Source organism: Hyperolius riggenbachi, chromosome 10, assembly GCF_040937935.1.
Source record: "Hyperolius riggenbachi isolate aHypRig1 chromosome 10, aHypRig1.pri, whole genome shotgun sequence".
Classification (NCBI taxonomy): Eukaryota; Metazoa; Chordata; class Amphibia; order Anura; family Hyperoliidae; genus Hyperolius; species Hyperolius riggenbachi.
In genome coordinates, this window is record NC_090655.1 from 232,485,130 (window position 1) to 232,506,826 (window position 21,697).

The window sequence follows — 21,697 nt, forward strand, 5'->3', positions numbered from 1 at the left end:
TTTTAAACTAGCTGTTTAGCGGGTTATGCTTTAGCTTTCCCCAAGAGACATTCTTTGTCCTCCCTCCCTGTCCTCCTTCCATCCCCTCCCTGAGAATTTATACACTGGATCACCATGGAACTACTGTCAACTCCTAATATGATTAACATTAGCAATGAAGTTTGTTGGGGGCGAGGCTAAGGATACATACAGCATGTGAGCCCGCCCCTCACTTCTGCCCTGAGAAAGCTTACATTCATGGTGGGCAAAACTAGTCAGCAGTTTTTGCGATTCCTTGCTCTGCTGCCCACTAAGCCCGGCTCCCGGAGATGCTCTTCAGGCAGGCGATGCTCTAACTCAGATTTTGGTGGAGACACACAGCCGCTGCTCCGATAGCTCTGTGAGTGACTCTCTACAGCTCCTTAGTGTTCCGAAAGAGGATGCATTGCCTTAAAGGAATACTTAAGTGAAAAAAAAAAAGATCTTTACTCACCCGGGGCATCTTTCAGCCCCATGAAGCTGTATGGTGCCCTCGCAGCCCCGCTCCGATCGTCCTGTCCACGCCGCCGACAGGCTGGGAACGCGGGTGATTCTCTGCGTTCCCAGCCGCTATGTCACCCTTTATGCTGCTATAGCGTATATACGCTATAGCAGCATAGAGGGTGATATAGCAGCTGGGAACGCGGAGAATCACCCGCGTTCCCACCCTGTCGGCGGCTGTCGCTGAACCCGGAAGTAGCCGCCGGCGGGGACAGGACGATCGGAGCGGGGCTGTGAGGGCACCATACATCTTCATGGGGCTGAAAGATGCCCCGGGTGAGTAAAGATCTTTTTTTTTTTCACTTAAAGAGGAGCTGTTAGGTATAAGGTCTCAGAGAAAAAAAACACATATCAGTAGCTAAAGATTGGCTGTACTTACATTACATATGCATTTCACTGTCCACGTTTGGATTTCACAGAATTTTTATATAGTATTTGCAGAGAATGATGCTCCTGACAGCTCATGGCAGGTTCCATGTTTGTCTGTCTCCTATGAAGCCAAATGTGTAGTCATGTCCTGCCTGCTTCCTGATGATTCACTCACACAAAAGATCCGTAATGATAAACACTACTGTGCAGTGAATATTGATTAGCCATGTGGCTAGGAACAATAGCGGACTCCTGCAGTGTACTCTGCCTGGAGATTTTTCACTGCTACCCTGTTGTAACATGAGCCTGTACTTTCTCCCTAGCAGCCAAGGGGAGGACCCAAGCAGCCCCAGAATGCTTTGCAGTATGGTATGCGGCTTTTCGTCATTTTGAGAGATTGGGTCTAACAGCTTTGCTGATAAGCACACATTAAAAGTAAGAGAGATTTTTAACTTCAGTATTGCCTTTTTGGCTTCCTTCTAAACTGTTTAACACAGGAGAATAGAGGTTTAAATTAGCTTTTGCAGCCTGACAGTTACTCTTTAAGTATTCCTTTAAGAGGACCTATTCTCCGTAGCCTATACGATGCTGGTTGGACTGTGCTGTACCATCAGAAGGGATGGCTTTGCCTAGGAGAACTCACAAAGAAGCATGTGATGTGATCAGTTTGATCAGCTGATAGATTTGTAAGGTTCTTGTTTGCTGTGATGACTTCCTTATCCCATGATCTTTACCTGTAAATCAGAGCCTTCTACACTTAATCAGTTGCTTTCAGTTATAACTGAAAGGACAACTGATTTTAAAACTAATGCCCATGTTTTCCTGTGGCTTATTTTCCACTATACGCAGTTTAACTGACAACTTTTCACAATGCATTGCTACGTAAAGTTAAAACATCAATTTTTCGGGGTATAGTTTAAAAAAGAGGCCTTACAAATCTATCAGCCGATCAAACTGATCACGTGAGTCTTCTCCATGAATTCTCCTAGGCAGGGCCATCCCCAACCATCAGCAGACCAGGGCCGGATATGTACTCTTTACTGCCCAATGCCACTGTCACCAGCCGCCCCTTCCCCCTTCAGTATAGGTAGCTAGATGACACCTCCCCCTTTCCCTCCAGTATAGGTAGCCAGATGGCTCCCTTAATCCCTACTTTTCCCACCCCCCTTTCAGTATAGGTAGCCAGCACGCCTTCACACTGCAGCAGCCATCAGTGTTACTCATTTCTCCACTGCGCTTCCAGTGCAGAATCTTCCTCTTCCTTTCCGTCTCCAATGCTGCCCACAAGTCCATAGCCGCTGGGCACAATACAAATGTGCACAGAGAGCAAGGTGGCTGCTGCACAGGCAGCTAGCAGCAGAGTACCGTGGATCTCCCTGCATTGCAGCATTTGCAAGCTTGCAAATGCTGCACCAGTTTAGCCTGCTGCTTTGGTGCCCTTGCTCCTGTGGTGCCCTAGAGTCTAGACCATGGCCAAGTGGCCTTGGCCTAAATCCCGGCCCTGCCTGGCAGTCCAGTGAGTTCACAATTACATGTCTGAGCCTGCAGCTTGCTTGTCATGGAGCTTTCTTTACTTGACTAATTACGGCAACCTACATGGTTTTTAGTGTGCTCGTTAACCTCGTCATGGAAATGACTGCTCGGATGGCAGGCTGACCTTGTGACATTGCATTGGCAGATTTGCCGTCGGTTTGGGTCTGTGCAACCGACGGCAGCGGATGTTTGTGATATATTGCTGTCGCATAATCTTTTAACCTAAATCTCAATTTCAGCAAGCCAGCCAACGTGCACTAAACAGTTAACCTCAGCTGGACTTTTTGCAAGTTTGTGGGCAGTAGGAGTGTGAAAGTGACGGTGTGAGTGCAACAACAGCGCTGTAGTATTTAAAGTATTGATGCTACTTCTTATTGAGTTGACACACAAAACTACTATTTATCCTGTTTTTTTATAATAAAGATACCTTTTACAAATATATCTGTGCAGTATAGAATATATTTTTATTGCATAAGGGCAGAAGTGCTCTGCAGTCCCCATGTGAGAGGGGTTAATGACATGAAGGATTTCTGTCTATGAGGCTCTTTCTTTCCCAAATCCCTTTCCCTGAAGTCACTCTATACCACAGTTTTCACATTCTCTAGATCTGGCATGCAGGAAGAGGTGGAGCTTCTAACAGGAAGTTCCAGGTGAGAGGTGAAGTAACAGGAAGTAGAGAAGATACCGTGTTGCCTGGGACTAGCAGCAGTGCACAGGTAATGATATTTTAAGATCCCATTTGCTGGGACTAGTAGTGCACACAGTTGGGACATGCTGGGATTTGTAGATCCACAGATGTGTGAGGAGAGAACAGAGGGCATGCAGGGAGTCTGGGGTTATACTTCTACACATTCCAGAGAGTTTCTAGGAGAGTGTGCAGGTCTTGTAGTGCTTCACATCCAACACAGAGCTAGCAATGGGCCTGTTGGGGTTTTACCTCCACATCCTTCACAGCCACCAATGGGACTTGTAGTTCTACATACCACAGAGACAGGTGTGTACTGAGATGTGTCAGAGAAAGGAAGTATGACATGCTGGGACATGTAGTTCGACAGCTCCAAAACAGATTCCACAGGATTGTGGACTCATTTGGCCAACTATTGAGGATCTACTATGATGTGTACTGTTGTAGCCACAGCTGAGGAATTATGTAATACTAGGTTGACTTAAGCCCATTTAAAAACGGGCTCTAGGTCTCTGTCCCACCGGCAGTCAGGTCATGCCTGAGCACCAATCCGCCCAGTTCCCTGGCCCCGTCCTCCTGTCCCAACACTGTCTGTGCTGCACATGTGCAGTAACGCAAACACACAGACACAAGAACAGGATGATGCAGGGACAGTTAGTGTTTTATTATATAGGACTAGTAAAAATGCCCGCCCGTTAAAAAACGGGCGCTAGGTCACAGCCGCTACCCCCTGCAATGCGTGCACATACGCGTCCTGCTTGCTTGTTCCCCATCAAGAGCTCCAGACTGATCTATTCACTTGCACACTGTGCAGCAAAATGCAGCTCACCCCACAGAGTCCACAGTAAACTCCTTCAGCTGGGTTCCTTCTGAGCACATCCTAAACTATAAAATGCAAGTGTCCCTGCGTCATCAACTGTCTGAAGTATATGCACATAGGGAGCTGCTTGGCAAATGGAAAAAGCTGTTACTTCCCACAATGCAATGAGAACCTCTGTGAATAACACACAGCAAACTGTCAGATCTGGCCCTGTGTCCTAACTGCCCTGGCTGCGCACATACTCAGTACAAAAAAGACAGGGACACACAACCATTCAGTTGATGACGCAGGGCCACTTGCATTTTATTGTATAGGATGTGCTCAGAAGGAACCCAGCTGAAGGAGTTTACTGTGGACTCTGTGGGATGAGCTGCATTTTGCTGCACAGTGTGCAAGTGAATAGATCAGTCTGGAGCTCTTGATGCTTTAAGTTCATCTTAAAAGACAACCTCCAGCATATGGTCTGACAAGATTTTCAGTTAAGATTGGGGATAGCTGATTGATTACCAGCATATGAACATATGGACAATAGAGGGAAGGGGGATGGATGTGAGGGGTGTAGTGGATACAGGTTGGTGTTAGGCTGCATTTCTACTTGTGCGGTGCAAATCGCCGCAGTAAAAATGTGCATGCGGATGCGAATTTCGCATGCGGGTCTATTCGCATGAGGTTTGGGTATGCGAATTTTCATGCGAATTCGCATGGATGCCGATGTATGCGAATTTAACCATGGGAGTGCTGGTGTGCTTTTCCATTGTTTCTATGCGAATTCGCATGAAAATTCGCATACCCAAACCTCATGCGAATTTCCTATTAAATACATTGTATGCGATTCGCATAGCGGTATGCGATATGCGAATTCTGATGGCTCTGCCATGCGAATTTTTTCTGCACAGAAAGACGCAAAGGAATCCTGACAAGTGGAAACAGTCCCATTCACTTGTATTGCTATGCGAATTTTCATGCGAAAAATGCATGCAAATTCGCGATAGTGGAAATGGGCCCTTAGGGTAGGGCAGGGATTTTCAACCCCGTCCTCAAGTAACCCCAACAGTGCATGTTTTGCAGAAAACCACAAACATTCACAGGTGAGGTAATTTAGTGTCTCAGCAGAGCTGAGACACTAAATTACTGCCCTGCTCACTTGTCCTATACAGCATCACCTTTTCACCCATCCTCTACCCCAGGGCTTTTCAACCATGTCCATAACCACTTGCCGACCGCACACTCATAACGTGCGTCGGCAAAGTGGCAGCTGCAGGACCAGCGACGCAGTATTGCGTCGCCAGCTGCAGCCTAATTAATCAGGAAGCAGCCGCTCGTACGAGCGGCTGCTTCCTGTCAAATCACGGCGGGGGGCTCCGTGAATAGCCTGCGGGCCGCCGATGGCGGCTCGCAGGCTAGATGTAAACACAAGCGGAAATAATCCGCTTTGTTTACATTTGTACGGCGCTGCTGCGCAGCAGCGCCGTAAGGCAGATCGGCGATCCCCGGCCAATCAGCGGCCGGGGATCGCCTCCATGTGACAGGGGACGTCCTGTCACTGGCTGCACAGGACGGATAGCCGTCCTGTGCAGCCCCGATCACCGGGGGAGGCAGCAGGTAGGAGAGGGAGGGGGGAATTTCGCCGCGGAGGGGGGCTTTGAGGTGCCCCCCCCACCACCAACAGCAGGCAGGAGAGATCAGACCCCCCCAGCACATCATCCCCATAGGGGGGAAAAAAGGGGGGCAATCTGATCTCCCTGCCTGCACCCTGATCTGTGCTGGGGGCTGCAGAGCCCACCCAGCACAGATCAATCAAACCAGCGCTGGTCCTTAAGGGGGGGTAAAGGGTGGGTCCTCAAGTGGTTAAAGAGAGTCTGAAGCGAGAATAGATCTCGCTTCAGACCTCATAGCTAGCAGGGGCATGCGTGCCCCTGCTAAAACGCCGCTATAGCGCGGCTTAACGGGGGTCCCTGTCCCCCCAAACCCCCTCCGTGCAGCGGGGGAGCGCTTCCTGGTTGGGGCAGGGCTAACCGCCGCAGCCCTGCCCCATGCGCGTCTGTCAGACGCGTATCTCCGCCTCTCCCCCGCCCCTCTCAGTCTTCCTTCACTGAGAGGGGCGGGGGAGAGGCGGCGATGCGCGTCTGATAGACGCGACTGGAGGCAGGGCTGCAGCCGTTAGCCCTGCCTCCAGGAAGACAATCCCCACGACCAACTTGCCGACCATCTTTTGCGGGGGGTGGGTTGGGGGTGAAGGGACCCCCGTTTAGCCGCGGCATAGCGGCGTTTTAGCAGGGGCACACGTGCCCCTGCTATATATAAGACCTGAAGCGAGATTTAGTCTCGCTTCAGTGTCTCTTTAAGTACCACCAACAGTGCATGTTTTGTGGAAATCCACAGAGGTAAGTACCTCTGTGGATTTCCACAAAACATGCACTGTTGGTGGTACTTAAGGACATGGTTGAAAAGCCCTGGGGTAGAGGATGGGTGAGAAGGTGATGCTGTATAGGACAAGTGAGCAGGGCAGTGATATGTATACAGCCACAGTGAAGGGTAGATACATTGGGTGTAGTACAGATGAGGGGTAGGATGTGTAATAACAATGGGGTGATATAGTATAGAAAAGGTCAGAAGTGGCTGGGAGGAGAGGTGAGTAGGTGGAGGTCAGGAGAGATTATTATTATTTAGTAGAGATGAGGAAGGGTTAAGGTCCATACACAGATTAAAGTTGGTGCGCACAAATGAGTTGCTAAAAAGACATTACCTAGCAAAAATAATCAAGTAGTTTAAACGATGTTGTTCTTTCACACCGATGTTCCAAATGATTGTTGTTTGAATACTCCACGTGCAAGCGGGAGTGACATTTCACATGATTTGTGCACATGCTCTGGAACAAGGTTATATGAACGACATTGTACACACCGACCGACTGCACAAAATCTGCCCAATAGTCTGGATTAAACTCACAGTTGGATTGGGCAGAATACTTGATATAGGTCACTCGTCATTGACATGTAGCACCGTTTGGCTATGTATTTTATAATGATTGTCATCCGATCTGGGGATATGTCATTCATCAGACATTTCAAATGACTTTTATCTAACATGTGAACAGGGCTTAAGACACAGTGGCTGGGAGAACAGGCAGGATGTGAGAAGGTGAAGGTCCGGAGAGGTGATGTGGGGGATACAGTATCTGGCAGGAGAGGTGAGTGTGAGTAAAGGTGATATGGGAAAGGGGGAGCACAGTGGCTGGGAGGACAGGCAGATGTGGGAAGGTGAGGGTCCGGAGAGGTGATGCGGGGGATACAGTATCTGGCAGGAGAGGTGAGTGTGAGTAAAGGTGATATAGGAAAGGTGGAGCACAGTGGCTGGGGGAACAGGCAGGATGTGGAAAGGTGAGGGTCTGGGGAGGTGATGTGGGGGACACAGTATCTGGCAGGAGAGGTGACAGTGAGTAAAGGTGATATGGGATAGGGGCAGCACAGTGGCTGGGAGGACAGGCAGATGTGGGAAGGTGAGGGTCCAGAGAGGTGATGTGGGGGATACAGTATTTGGCAGGAGAGGTGAGTGTGAGTAAAGGTGATAAGGGAAAGGTGGAGCACAGTGGCTGGGAGGACAGGCAGGATGTGGGAAGGTGAGGGTCTGGAGATGTGATGTGGGGGACACAGTATCTGGCAGGAGAGGTGAGCGTGAGTAAAGGTGATATGGGAAAGGGGCAGCACAGTGGCTGGGAGGACAGGCAGGATGTGGGAAGGTGAGCGTCTGGGGAGGTGATGTGGGGGACACACTATCTATATCACAGTATCAGTATATGGTTCCTATTGGTAGGACCTGAAATAACCTGAGTTACAGACTACCCAGCAAGCTCATGGTGGACCAGAACTCAGTGTGGTCCCGAGTCCCGTGGCAGATTCTCTTGTGTCCCAGAGAGGGGGGAGGCGCTAAGATCAAAAATCAGAAGATGCTGATGAAAATTGACTGAAAGATGTCATATTCCAATGGATGAATAGTTAATAGGACACAAGCACACACAGTTGCCTTGAAGCGGTGACCCCCCACTCGCAGGGGTCGTTAGTGAACGATATAATCCTGAGAAAATGTTGTCCAGAAGAGGCCACAAATAGATTCTTAATTGAAACAGAGGATATTTCCTTGATGGCAGAAGCACTCCAGCCGTTAGATTATATCATCAAACATAGCAACATGTAGCATATGCAAAGACTCAAAGTCTGTTGTTGATTAGGAAGGCATGTGACGGTGTTCCAGCATATGTATAGCCAGGCATAAGCATGGTAAAGCACAGGCACAGCAGGACAAAAAGCCTCTAGTAAATAGTTCATGCAGTGGAAGCAGAGGCATAAGCGTGTTCAGCCATAAAGTGCAGCATGTATAAGTCACACGGCCATAGAAGTGGCACCCAGCATAGTTACCAGTCCTTCTGGGACATGTCCTCCGCAACACCAGCTGGAAAAGGATCAGTCATGGGTCAGGGATGATGGTGGAGAAGGAGCCCAAAAGCTGCTATACACCTGACATGTTTCGCCGCCCCTGGCGGCCTTTTCAAAGGCAGAGCAGCAAAGTATGGAAGGCAGGACACCATAATGGCGTTCTTAAACCTCCCCATGTGACCAGCTCCCTCCTCCCAGCCACAAGTAACGCCCCCCGTTTCGCCTCACCACAATCAGGGAGGCGTGGGCGCATCGTCACTGGAGCGCATGACGCGCTCCAAGGCCGCAGAGCCGGAAAGCCGTATGCGAGCATGCGCCAGAAGGCGGACGCTCACAGACTCGCACCACCCACACAGGAGGCCCAATCATGCACCCGGGTCGCCGCTGGAACGCAAATGCGTCTCATCTCGGCGAACCCGGAAGCAAAAGGCCCCCGGCTCGGCAGCCACATGACGATCGCCCATTTCAGAGGGGTCAATGGGGCGAGGCAGAGGGGGGAGGAAACATGAACTTTAATTACAAATTAAAGAGATACATATATACACTAAACCTAAAATAAAACACAAAAACAAAAAAAGGACAAAAACACATATATATCACACCAAAAAGGTAACCACAGAAGAAGGGGGAGCACAGTGGCTGGGAGGACAGGCAGGATGTGGGAAGGTGAGGGTCTGGGGAGGTGATGTGGGGGACACACTATCTATGTCACAGTATCAGTATATGGTTCCTATGGGTAGGACCTGAAACAAACCTGAGTTACAGACTACCCAGCAAGCTCATGGTGGACCAGAACTCAGTGTGGTCCCGAGTCCCGTGGCAGATTCTCTTGTGTCCCAGCACTCTCCCCCCCCCCCCCCAATGCCAGTATACTGTATATAGCAGAGTATGTGCACTGCTGAAGCAGCGCTTCTCTCACCTCCTCTGTTGGGCGATGTGTGTCCTTCTCTCACCTCTCCCTCTAGTGCCCAGCATCTTCTCCTGCATCACGTGATGATTATACGCAGTGTGAGGAGAGTGAGATTGTGGGCTCTTGAAGGAGAGGTGAGAGGATGGCGCACGTTACTCAGGGCAGGAGGGGATAGAATAATGGCTTCTGCTCTGCACATACTGTACTACATATAGTGGGCTGGAGGGGGCGCACTAACACCACCAGGGAAGCCTTATGGGGAGAGGGAAATCCCTAGACCACCAGGGAAGTTATATTGGGGAGGGAGAGGGGCCCATTAACACCACCAGAGAAGCCATAATGGGTAGAAGTGAGAAGAGTATAAGAGCCATTGGCCTCAATTCACTAAGCTTATCTCTTGTCTTTAATAACTCTTCTAGAGCTGTTACCATGGTGATAAGGCATGTAGTATTCAGGAAACATTTTACCTCAAGCAAACCTAAAGTTAACTCTTCTGTCTTTAAGTTACCTCTTCAATCCTTAAAATAACTCCAGAGTTAAAGACAGGCTGTTTATTAACTGCATGTGAAAATAACTACAGAGGAGGTAAATTAACTACAAAGGAGGTAAAATAACTACAGAGGAGGTAACTTAACTACAGAGGAGGTAACTTAAGGAATGAAGAGATAAGATAACTCTCTCTTATGTGGAGGTAAGTTTTCTCTTGCCTTATTATCTCCAGCATGATCTTAGTGAATTGAGGCCATTGACTATACAAGGTGATAGAATTATGTATGGGAGAGGTGAGCAGTGCAGGGAATTATGGGTCATTACCAATGTATCTGTCTAGTGATTGTATCATATGTGTGTCACCTGTTCCTATAATATGTCTGAATGCCTCTATTTCTCCATGCAGGAGTGGCTGTATCTAGAAGGACACAAGGACCTCTACAAGCATCTCATGATGGAAGATCAGCCGCCCCTCACCTCACCAGGTAAGAGGAGATTTTAATTTCTTGTAAAGGAGAGACCAGTATGAAGGGTCCACCTACATCCCCCCCAATCATATAGCAACAATGCATTTAGTCATTGTGTATGTGTTTTCTACAGATGGAATCAGTAACATAAAAACACCAGAAAGATGTACAGGTCCTCTTTATTCACAGGAAGATCACACCATTCCTCACCATTATCAGGTATGTGGACTTGAGAGTATCACAGTCCAAAAAATCTTCATGCTGTATGAGATAACCTATGATCTATCTTCAGCTGACCATATACTATACAATTATCACTCAAATCTATCTATCTATCTATCTATCTATCTATCTATCTATCTATCTATCTATCTATCTATCTATCATTCATACATACATACATACATACATACATACATACATACATACATACATACATACATCCTATCTCTCTGTCTGCCATACATACATACATACATTATTAAAGCAGAAGTCAACATCTATGCGCTTTGAGTCCTATGGGAGAAAAGAGCTTTACAAATGTTATTGTATTGTATTGTATTGTATTGTATCTTGTCCCTGGCGGGCAACTGAATATGATGTCAGAAGGGGCTGTTCCTTGCCTGTGGTTCCCTTGCCTGCCCCCCCCCCCCCCCCCACACACACACACAAAATGATGCAATTCTCTTTGAAAACAGAAGGTGGCAGCCACTAGCAGAGAGCACAGGTACAGCTAAAGCTAAAGCTAAAGCACACTATTACACAGAGCACAGAAACACTGTATGCAAGCATCACCAGGCTATAAAGCTACTAGAGGAACTGTAATGACATATAGTAGAGTGAGTACATTATTCAAGAGACCCATTTGCATATTAATTATCCTGGTTTCAGCATCAGAAACACTTCCTATATATCTATTTTGCGGTATGTCATCCCCCCTTCCCAGTGATGCTTAGCCTAGGCTATGATGTCACACAGCCCTCTCTGCCCCAGAGCACTGTGGGAGTCAGTTGTTGTTTCTGCTCACATCACAACAAACATCCCACAGTAATGCACCTTGCCAGCAGTAAAGGTGCCGCCACCCATCCTCTGACATGTGCTTTCCCCAACAACATGAATTGGCTAGTGCTCCGATCTTATAGACAATATTTTTTTATATTATAATTTTGTGATTTATAGTGTGAAGAATATTCTTATTTGAAAGTTGAGATTAAAGAGGAAGAAGAAGAGACTTATGAGGAGAATGATCAGCAGTCTATGGAGGAAGGTGACATGATGAGGACAATTAAACAGGAACATGAAGAAACTTATGTTGAGAATGATCAGAAGTCTATGGAGGAGGGGGACATGATTGGGGGAATAAAACAAGAGGAATATGAGCAAGACATTTGCACAGGTGAGTGATGTGCAATGTATGGACCACTTGTTTACACTGAATTTTTAACCACCATAATAATGGCCCATATAAATTTCTACCTCTGATAGTCTAAGGATAATGTGGGCTTTATACCATTTAGACAGGCCACAGACAATCTTAGGAAAAACTTTTGCATTGTTGCCCATGCTCAGTATCATAAAAATCCTTAAGTTCTTTTAGCTCTTGATCTTGAGAAAGTCTTTGAATTATGATATGGCGGTTTATAATGTTCTCCGTATTCCAGAAAAGTGGGCTTTAGGGGGTGTCCTCAATTGGCTCACACTCCATTTACTCTACTCCACAGACTACCCTGAAATAACCCGGTGGAATCTCATCATCCTATCAATATTAAACGTGGTATGAGGCAGGGTCGCCCGTTGTTTCCAGCTATTGTGGCACTTGCTATTGAGCCCCTGGCTTCTGTCTTATGTGCAAATCCTTATATCTCAGCTTACACCATTCCTCCCTATGAAAAATAAAATAAAATAAATTCAGTTTATTGCCCACAATGTTCTGCTAACTCTTATGAACTCAGCGATCTCTATCCCGAATCTTCTAAATACGTCCAAACTGTTTGGGTCTATCTCTGGCCTAAAATGAAACCTAGAAAATCAGAAGCCATGTTTTGTAATTATGACGTTGACGTGAGGAAATTGATTTCTCCTAGCTTACATATCAAGTATCCAACCACATTATGTTCAATATCTAGGGGTCAAACTGTGCAATGATGTCTTCTTAATATACACTGATCAAAAGATAAAGGGAACTCAGAAATAAGACATCCTAGATCTGAATGAATGAAATATTCTTATTAAATATTTAGTTATTTACGTAGTTGAATCTGCTCACAACAAAATCCCACAAAAATTATCAATGGAAATCCAATTTTATCAACCCATGGAGGTCTGGATTTGGAAGCACACTTAAAATTAAAGTGTAAAAAAACACTGCAGGCTGATCCAACTTTGATGTAATGTCCTTAAAACAAGACAAAATGAGGCTCAGTAGTGTGTGTGGCCTCCACGTGCCTGTATGACCTGGGCATGCTCCTGTTGAGGTTGTGGATGAGGGATCTCCTCCCAGACCTGGACCAAAGTCTGTGGTGCAACGTGATGTTGGTGGATGTCCCAGATGTGCTCAATTGGATTCATATCTGGGGAGTGGGCGGACCAGTCCATAGCATCAATGCCTTCATCTTCCAGGAACTGCTGACACACTCTAGCCAGTCTAGCATTGTCTAGAGGAGGAACCCAGGGCCAACTGCACCAGCATATGGTCTGACAAACAAGGGGCTTTGAGGATCTCATCTCAGTACCTAATACCAATCATGCTACCTCTAGTGAGCACATAGAGGGCTGTGTGCCCCCCCCCCCCCCCAAAGAAATACCACCCTTCACCATTACTGACCCACTGCCAAACCGCTCATGCTGGAGGATGTTGCAGGCAGCAAAATGTTCACACTGTCTCCAGTCATGCCTGTCATGTGCTCAGTGTTAACCTGCTTTCATCTGAAGATCACAGGGCACCAGTGGCGAATTTGCCTGCACGTTGTTGAGCTGTAAGCACAACCCTCACTTTTTTAAATGTCGGGCCCTCATGGAGTCAGTTTCAGTTTGAGAAGACACATGCACATTTGTGACCCGCTGGAGGTCACTTTGAAGGGCTCTGGCAGTCCTCCTCCTGTTCCTCCTTACACAAAGGCATAGGTAGCAGTCCTGCTGCTCGGCTGTTGTCCTCCTATGGCCTACTTCACGCCTCCTGATGTACTGGCCTGTCTCCTGGTAGTGCCTTCATGTTCTTGACATGACGCTGAAAGACACAGCAAACCTTCTTGCCAAGGCTCGCATTGATGTGCCATCCTGGATGAGCTGCATGACCCGAGCCACTTGTGTGGGTTGAAGACTCCGTCTCATGCTACCACTAGAGTGAAAGCACAGCCAGTATTCAAAAGTGACCAAAAAATCAGCCAGAAAGCATAGGAAGTGGTCTGTGGTCACCACCCGTAGAACCACTCCATTAATAGTAGTGTCTTACTAATTGCCTATAATTTCCTCCTGTTGTCTATTCCATTCGCACAACAGCATTTGAAATTGATTGTCAATCAGTGTTACTTCCATTTGAAACGTAACAAAAAATGCATCTGGTAGGGGAAGTTTAACTATTTATGTCTGATCCTTGTTTGTTTTTTTTTTGTTTTTTTTTACCACGACTTTTTCTGGAATTACAGGTGAGGTGAGCCACTCTGCCGTTCATTAATTTTACACAGGGGAGTGGAGGAGAGATGTGGGGGACGGAGGACCATACAGGGGGAGAAGGCAGGGAGTCGCTGATGTTGCGGCGGGTTGGCGTTCGAATTGGCAGGCGATTGTAAGTCGGGGACTCCCTGTCTTTGCAGTATAAGACGCAGGGACTTTTTCTCCCCATTTTTGGGCAGAGAAAAAGTGTGTCTTATATTACTAAAAATACGGTAAATACACACATTTGTTTTCTCTATACTCTAGATGCATTAAAAATAGTTTTAGGGAAAAAAATCAAGTTGACTCCCCTTTTAAAATATATTTTGTTGTGTCAAAATGAAATGAAAAATCAAAAACTTGCTTTGTTTTTAAGCACTTATTGTTTTTTTTTTTTCATGTGTAAGATTAAATATTTGACATCAGAAATAAAGCCCTATCCATCCAGAAAAAAAGCAACACCAAGATTGTCTATTTTGGCAACAGAAAAACTACGATCTGTGAAAGTGTCACACTCACAAAAGCAAAATAAAAACGATGCTCCACTACTGGGAGCTGCTTTCACTGGTGGTAGATTGGAAGTTTCAGGTTTAACGAATTAATGTATAGGTTTCTGGGATAGTAACGTACCTGCTTTTGGTGGGACCTGGTTGCTACCCATATTAGTTGTAGGTATGAATGTTGTAGATTGTGGATTTTTTTGCATCTCTGATGGAAGAAATTGTGGCTAAGATTGTGAATGGTAAGAGCTGAACTGTGTGAGTTCGAGTTCAGCTTGTGATATAGAGCGAGTCTGAATAGCTCCTCCTGTAAGCACTGCAGGGATTAGGAGAGGTATTGTTAGTGTTTGTGAGGGGTGAGTGGTGTGGTTGAGAGGGACCCGGGTGCTGGGCCCTTATGAAACATGTAAGCTGGTGCTATGGAAAGGTTGGGCTGGTGAACAGGGCTGTGTGGTTGATGTGGAGGTGGTTTGGGTATCCAATTCTGTGATTCGGTGGAAGGACATTTATGATCTGTGTTTTGCAACCACTTTCGATGTTTTGGGCGGGATGGTATTGGTGTCTACTGAGCTTTTTTAGCCCATATTTATAAACAGATGCATGATGTATGACATTCATGTGAGTCTCAAGGACATCCACATTGGGAACACACCTGTTTGTTGTACATGTCCTTGGATGGGAGTCAGCACTGATCACACGAGCTACAAGATGTACCCTGTCTCTGCTTACAGGAGCAGATGAGCTCTAAAAGTGAGTGGAGTCCAAGAAAACAAGTGTATACATGAGTGTTACAGGAATGCACACTGTTACATGAGTTATGCACCACACTAGATATATACTTTTTCTAACTATGGCTCCCACTACTGAATTCCACTAGAAGTCATAGAAGAATGTAATGTAAACTGTATCTAATTATAATACTCAGAGATACTTGACATGACTTAAGCACAATGACAGCTTGCTAATAAAGATATAATATTTCTGACAATTTCCCCTCCAGATTATACTGCAGAAGATAATGGCGTCACACAATATTCTTCAGGAGGAAACCCCATTACTGGAAATACACATCACAGACTTTACCATGAGGCGAGATCACCGGATCCCTCTAATCCTGAGGAATCTTCTGACACATCACATCCTGGTACACCCCATATCCAGCCAAGATCTCACACTACTGATAAATCAAAAGATCCGTCCAATGTTGGGGAATCGTCTGGTAAATCTTGTATTCCTAAACAGATGAGTGAGAAGACATTTATTTCATCTGAATGTGAAAACTGGAAAAATAAATCACTTGTTCTACCCCAGAAAAGTCACACAGGTGAGCATCCCTATGCTTGTCCAGAGTGTGGGAAATGTTTCACTCACAAAGCAAGCCTTAATACTCATCAGAGAAGTCACACAGGACAGCGTCATTTTTCATGTTTACAGTGTGGCAAACAGTTTGCTCTGAAGAAAGATCTTATTAATCATCAGAGACTTCACACAGGTGAGCGTCCCTTTTCATGCTCAGAGTGTGGAAAATGTTTTATTCAGAAAGCAAGCCTTAATTATCATCAGAGAATTCACACAGGTGAGCGCCCCTTTGTATGCCCAGAGTGTGGGAAATGTTTCAATCAGAAAGCACACCTTAATTCTCATCAGAGAATTCACACAGGTGAGCGTCCCTTTGCATGCTCAGCATGTGGGAAATGTTTCAATCAGAAAGCAAGCCTTAATTCTCATCAGAAAATTCACACAGGTGAGCGTCCCTTCTCATGCTCACAGTGTGGGAAATGTTTCATTATAAAAGAACACCTTAATTTACATCAGAGAATTCACACAGGTGAGCATCCTTTTTCATGTTCCGAGTGTGGGAAATGTTTCACTCAGAAAGCAAGCCTTAATTATCATCTGAGAAGTCACACAGGAAAGCTTGATTTTTCATGCTCACATTGTGGCCAACAGTTTTCACTGAAGAGAAGTCTTATTAGTCATCAGGGAATCCACACAGGTGAACGTCCTTTTTCATGCTTAGAGTGTGGGAAATGTTTCACTCACAAAACAAACCTGTATCGTCATCGGAGAACTCACACAGGAAAGTGTGATTTTTCATGTTCAGAATGTGGCAAACAGTTTACTCTGAAGACAAATCTTATTATTCATCAGAGAATTCACACAGGTGAGCGTCCCTTTTCATGCTCAGAGTGTGGGAAATGTTTCATTCGGAAAGAACACCTTAATTCTCATCAGAGAAGGCACACAGGAAAGCGTGATTTTTCATGTCCAGAATGTGGGAAGCAGTTTACTCTGAAGAAAAGCCTTATTGCTCATCAGAGAATTCACACAGGTAACCGTCCCTTCTCTTGCTCAGAGTGTGGAAAATGTTTCACTCAAAAATCAAACCTGCGCAGTCATCAGATAAGTCATACAGGAAAGCGTGATTTTTCATGTTCAGAATGTGAAAAACAGTTTACTCGTAAGTCACATCTTATTATACATCAGATAATTCACACAGGTGAGCGTCCCTTTTCATGCTCCGAATGTGGGAAATGTTATACTCAGAAAGCCAGCCTTAATTCTCATCAGAGAACTCACACAGAAAAGCGTGTTTTTCATGAACAGTAACAGCGGCCCTTTTCATGTGCAGAATGTGGGAAATGTTTTATTGTTAAGTTAGATCTTTTTAAACACCAGAAATTTAACATTGAGGAGTGTCCTTTTTCATATTTATTTTGTGGAAAATGTTTGAATCTGAAAATCCAGCTTTTTTTTTGTGTCACCAGAAAACTCACATAGATGAGCATTCACGTTCATGCTTAGAGTGTGGGAAATGCTCCTGTGAGAAGACATTCCTTCACCGACACCAGAATTCACAATGAAGAGCAGTCATTCCCATGTTCTGAATGTGGGAAATGCTTCGCTCAGAAATAGCAGTTTTTCAGACATGAGATAATTCACTCTGCAGAGCATCCTTTTTCTTTTTCAGGCAGTGGAAAAGCTTTCAGCCGAACTGAGAACTGTCTTAAACAACAGACACAGATCAGCATTAGATTTTATGTTCAGGGAGTGGGAAATGTTTCCATGAGAGTGGAATGTTTCATAGAGCGGAGGTCACTAGTCACCCAGAGAAAAAGCTCACAGACAGAGGAATTGTGGTGTCTGTCATACGGGGGCCACAAGTCAGGACAGCTGTCCACACACATAAGCTTAAAGGGGAACTCCACCATAGCTGAGAAAGTGGCAATGCCAGCTTTATACATTGCAGAGATTAATGGCAAATGTTATTCAGTTTTCTCACATATAAACATGCAAAACAGGTTCCCTCAGGCCTGAGACCCACTAGAGAGCTTTCAGCAGTGATTTGTGCTTTCTAGCCGGACATTTCACAAGTGCTTAGCTGCTGAAAGTAAATGGCTGTGATCCAACAGGAGTGATTGCAGTTTGCTGAAATCACAATCGCTCTGTATGCAGCATGTTTGCAGTGATTTCATAAGGGAAAGCAAGACCCAAAATAACTTTCCCAGAAATCACTTTGCTTCTAGGTGTCAAAATTGTTCTCAAAAGCACAAACATTATTAAGAGCATTTTGCTATTGCAAGTGGGTCCCCGTCCAGAGTGTGTGTTCTGGGAGTTAGGTTAGTGCAGGTGTGAGAAAGGAGTTCCAAGTTCCTGCTTTGTGCAAGTGATTAGTCTTGCAGCAGGACAGCAAGTTCTAGGCAGTCTACACTCCTTACAGAGAGGTCAGTACAGAGAGGTCAGTTTCCAGGCTTCCAGAGATGTGTAGTTTCAGCTTCACTCAGCTTTGGAAGTTGATAACTGGCTGCTGATTGACATTAGTCATTTTTTATAGTATACAAAGCAAAAGTGCAGAAAAAGTTGGGGAGATCAGCAAGTGGTGGACCGGGTGATATTATACAGGAGAAGCGACAAACCCAGACTACCAATAATGTCCGCTACATTGTAACAGTAACGTAATAGTGATTACTCCTGTCCTTTCAATATCAGGACATAAATCAGTGCCAAAACATAAATGACAGGACACTTTTCTAGACCAATGGGAAACAGCAGCAGTAACCTCCGGTGATGGCTGATATCTTGCTACTTAAAGGATAACTTTAGTGAGAGGCATATGGAGGCTGCCTGTGCCAACGTAAAAAAAAAATGTAGTTTGCCTCGGGAGCTGCTGACTAGCTTCTACACTGCTATGGAATCTATCCTTTGCTCCTCAGTCATCATCTGGTATGCTGTCGCAACGGCTAGCGACAGACATAAACTGCAAAGATTCATTAATAATGCGGAAAAGATCATTGGATCGCCCCTACCACCTCTCCATCTCCTCCACACTGCTAGGATGAGGAAGAGGGCCACCAGGATTTCCTGTGACCCCTCCCACCCTGGCAGCTGCTCATTTGAGCCCCTCCAATCTGGTTGGCGCTACTGAACTATCCCATTCAGAACCGTCAGGTGCAGGAACGTCTCCTTCCCCCAGGCAGTTCTTCTGTTGAATGCCAGCCTCCGGACTCTAACCTAAGTCTGCACAACTCCCAGCCACCCACTCCACATGTTTGCCTCAAGTGTTTCTCTTCTGGAAATGTAACTTGCACTATTGTAAAGATGTTAATGTGTTGTCAATGTTTTGTAAATGTAGCCGTAAATGTAGCATGTACTACTGGATAACTGTTAAGGACTGAGTACTTTTGCCTTCACCATGTGAACCACAAGCAATTCCGAGTATAGCATCTTCATACATGGCAAATAAATTCCGCTTTCTAAGTGTCTGACGCTACTTCCTGTTTATCAGGAAGTAGCGTGTGGCACTTAGAGATCGGACCTCCACTGTGGAACACATAGAGGTATGCCTGTGTTCCTGCCTACCGCTGCTGCCACCTATTAATTGCTGGAGGGTGAGCGCTGAGAGGGAGAGCCTGAGGTGAGGGGGGGGGGGGAGTGGCCCCCCGACGTAGGTGGCCATGCTCTCCCCTCATCATGCTGCGACCCCTCCTGCCCCCCAAAATGGCACGGGGGGGGCATCCACATTTTTGCAGGGGAGCCCAGTGATTTCTAGTTACGCCCCTGATGGCAGCCTCCATATCCCTCTCTTTACGGTTGTCCTTTAAAGGACAGCTATCACAAAAAATAGTAACATTTAAAATACATGCATAAGAAATGTAATTTTCTCCCAAAGCATAATGCACTATACATTTTGTTTCTTTTATGTATCTTATAGAAGGATGTGAAAATCTGAGAGATTTTGGACTAGTCTATCTCATCATGGGGGACGCTCAGCTTTTTCTATATTTACAAAAGCACTTACTGAATGGCAGTTGCTCAGTCCAACTGCCAAAACAATTTAGAAACGAGTAGTGATCTTTGCTGGGGAGTGCTTTTGTAAAGAGTAAAGGTAGAAGAATCAAAGTCTTGCAAAAGTAATACCTTTTTAATGACTAACTGATAAAGTTAAATTGAGCAAGCTTTCAGGTATCTAGTCCCCTTCTTCAGGCATAGAAAAGGGCTAGATCCCTGAAAGCTTGCACAATTTAACTTTATCAGTTAGCCATTAAAAAGTATTCCTTTCACAAGACATACATCAAGTCTCGGAACATCTGAGCAGAGTAAGAGTTACTTTGAACAAGAGTGCTTTGCAAAAGAGGAGGCTGGATTTTGCATGCCCCTCCCCTTATGGGATGGGATTCCGCCATGGCAGATAAGGGTTTGTGTGACATAAAGGATGGGTGATTTTCAAAACCGAACCTGAAGTGAGAAGCATACAGAGGCTGTCATCTTCATTCTCTTATAAACCATGCTGGTTACCTGGCTGTCATGCTGAGCTTTGTGATTTAGTTGTGTTTGAGTCACACGCATGCAACAAGCATGCAGCCAGTGGAGTCACAGCAGAGTCACAGCATCTGACCTGCATGCTCATTCTGGGCCAGTGACTTCTAGCATTACAGGCAGAGCACCAGCACTGAAGTCAGGCAACTGGCACTATTTATGAGGCAATGAAGATGGCTGCCTCCGTATTCCCCTCACTTCAGGTTCCCTTTAATTCCTCACAGTAAATCTATATGTATTTGAGATTGCAGGGATGTTTTGTGAGCCTCTTCCCTGACAGTCATGTGATGGGCAAGAATCACTCTTGTGAATACCCGATGTGCCATATTACAGCCTATATAAATCAGGCCCAGTATGTCCCAGAAAGGATCCGATTTACGGTGACCATACATCAGGCGACTTGGCAGCCGATCGACCATCCGATTCGATTATTATAATCTGATCGGATGAAAATTGGTGCTGCCAAGTGCATGCCCAATCGATGATGCAACAATTTTGGGCTGAAATTTGTTGCATGATTTGGTTGGACATGCTGCAAGCTGTAGGCTGACTTGCTGTATTGGGTGCATGGCGGTAATGGTGAGCGATATCGGGATGAATGCAACAAAACCCACAACGCTGTCCCCCATAATGTGCAATGTTCCCCCCGTCCTGTGCACTATACATTACCTGTCCGTGTCCGCCGCTGGCTCCGGGCGCAGTCCTTGGTTCATCCACATGACCCACGTGGTTGCCGGAGTACCGTGGGCGCATGTGACATTGCCCACATGTACGCCAGCAAGCACGTGGGGTGTAGGCAAATTAGGGGAACAGCGTCGAGGTGGCAGATACGACGTCACAAGGCCTAGTCTGGATTGATTTCAGCCTGAAATTGATAAGGAATCGGCCTGCGGGGTATGGGAAGCTGACAGATCTCTCTCTAATCAGATTCGATCAGAGAGAGATTTGTCTCTTGGTCAAATCTGCCCATCAAGGCTAGATGTATAGCTATCATTAGGGCCCGTTTCTACTGTCATTTTGGATGCGAGGCGATTGCCGTATCACCTCGCATCCCTCCGCAGGTACTTCCAGTTGTCAACCGAATGCGGTGTTATGCGGCTTCCCATCGCTGGCTATGGCATCGCGCCGGATCACGTAGGTAAATTCGTGTCAATGGAAACTACTCCATTCACGTGAATTGGTTGTAGTTTCCTTGCGTTGCAATGCGGAGCGGTTTCTGTAAACTACAATAAACTTATATAAAAATAATCTAAACCATGTGTGTATATGTAAAACAATTGATAATGAGTCTGTATTTTATGATTATTGTTTGTATTTCTGTAAAACAAGCAAAAGTTCACAATCGTGCTAATGCTTAATTGAATCTTTTTAAGTTATACAAATGTCTACGTTGGTAAAAATACAATAAAATATTCAAAAAAAGTGACGCTTTCATTAAATTTTAAGACTCTAAATCTGTATTCTAAATCATCACAGTGAACATTTTAGGATCCAGGAACAGCTG

General features: G+C 45.6%; 1 protein-coding gene across 1 annotated transcript; it reads left to right on the plus strand.

Annotated features, from left to right (window-relative positions):
• The first annotated feature begins 3,030 nt into the window (after nucleotides 1-3,030).
• Nucleotides 3,031-19,804, plus strand: LOC137534780 (oocyte zinc finger protein XlCOF7.1-like). The gene is made up of 5 exons (XM_068256431.1): nucleotides 3,031-3,137; nucleotides 10,165-10,243; nucleotides 10,359-10,444; nucleotides 11,405-11,621; nucleotides 15,377-19,804. Exons 2-5 carry the CDS (start codon nucleotides 10,210-10,212, stop codon nucleotides 16,984-16,986), a joined length of 1,947 nt encoding a protein of 648 aa, XP_068112532.1. The 5' UTR covers nucleotides 3,031-3,137; nucleotides 10,165-10,209; the 3' UTR covers nucleotides 16,987-19,804.
• Nucleotides 19,805-21,697: the final 1,893 nt, after the last annotated feature.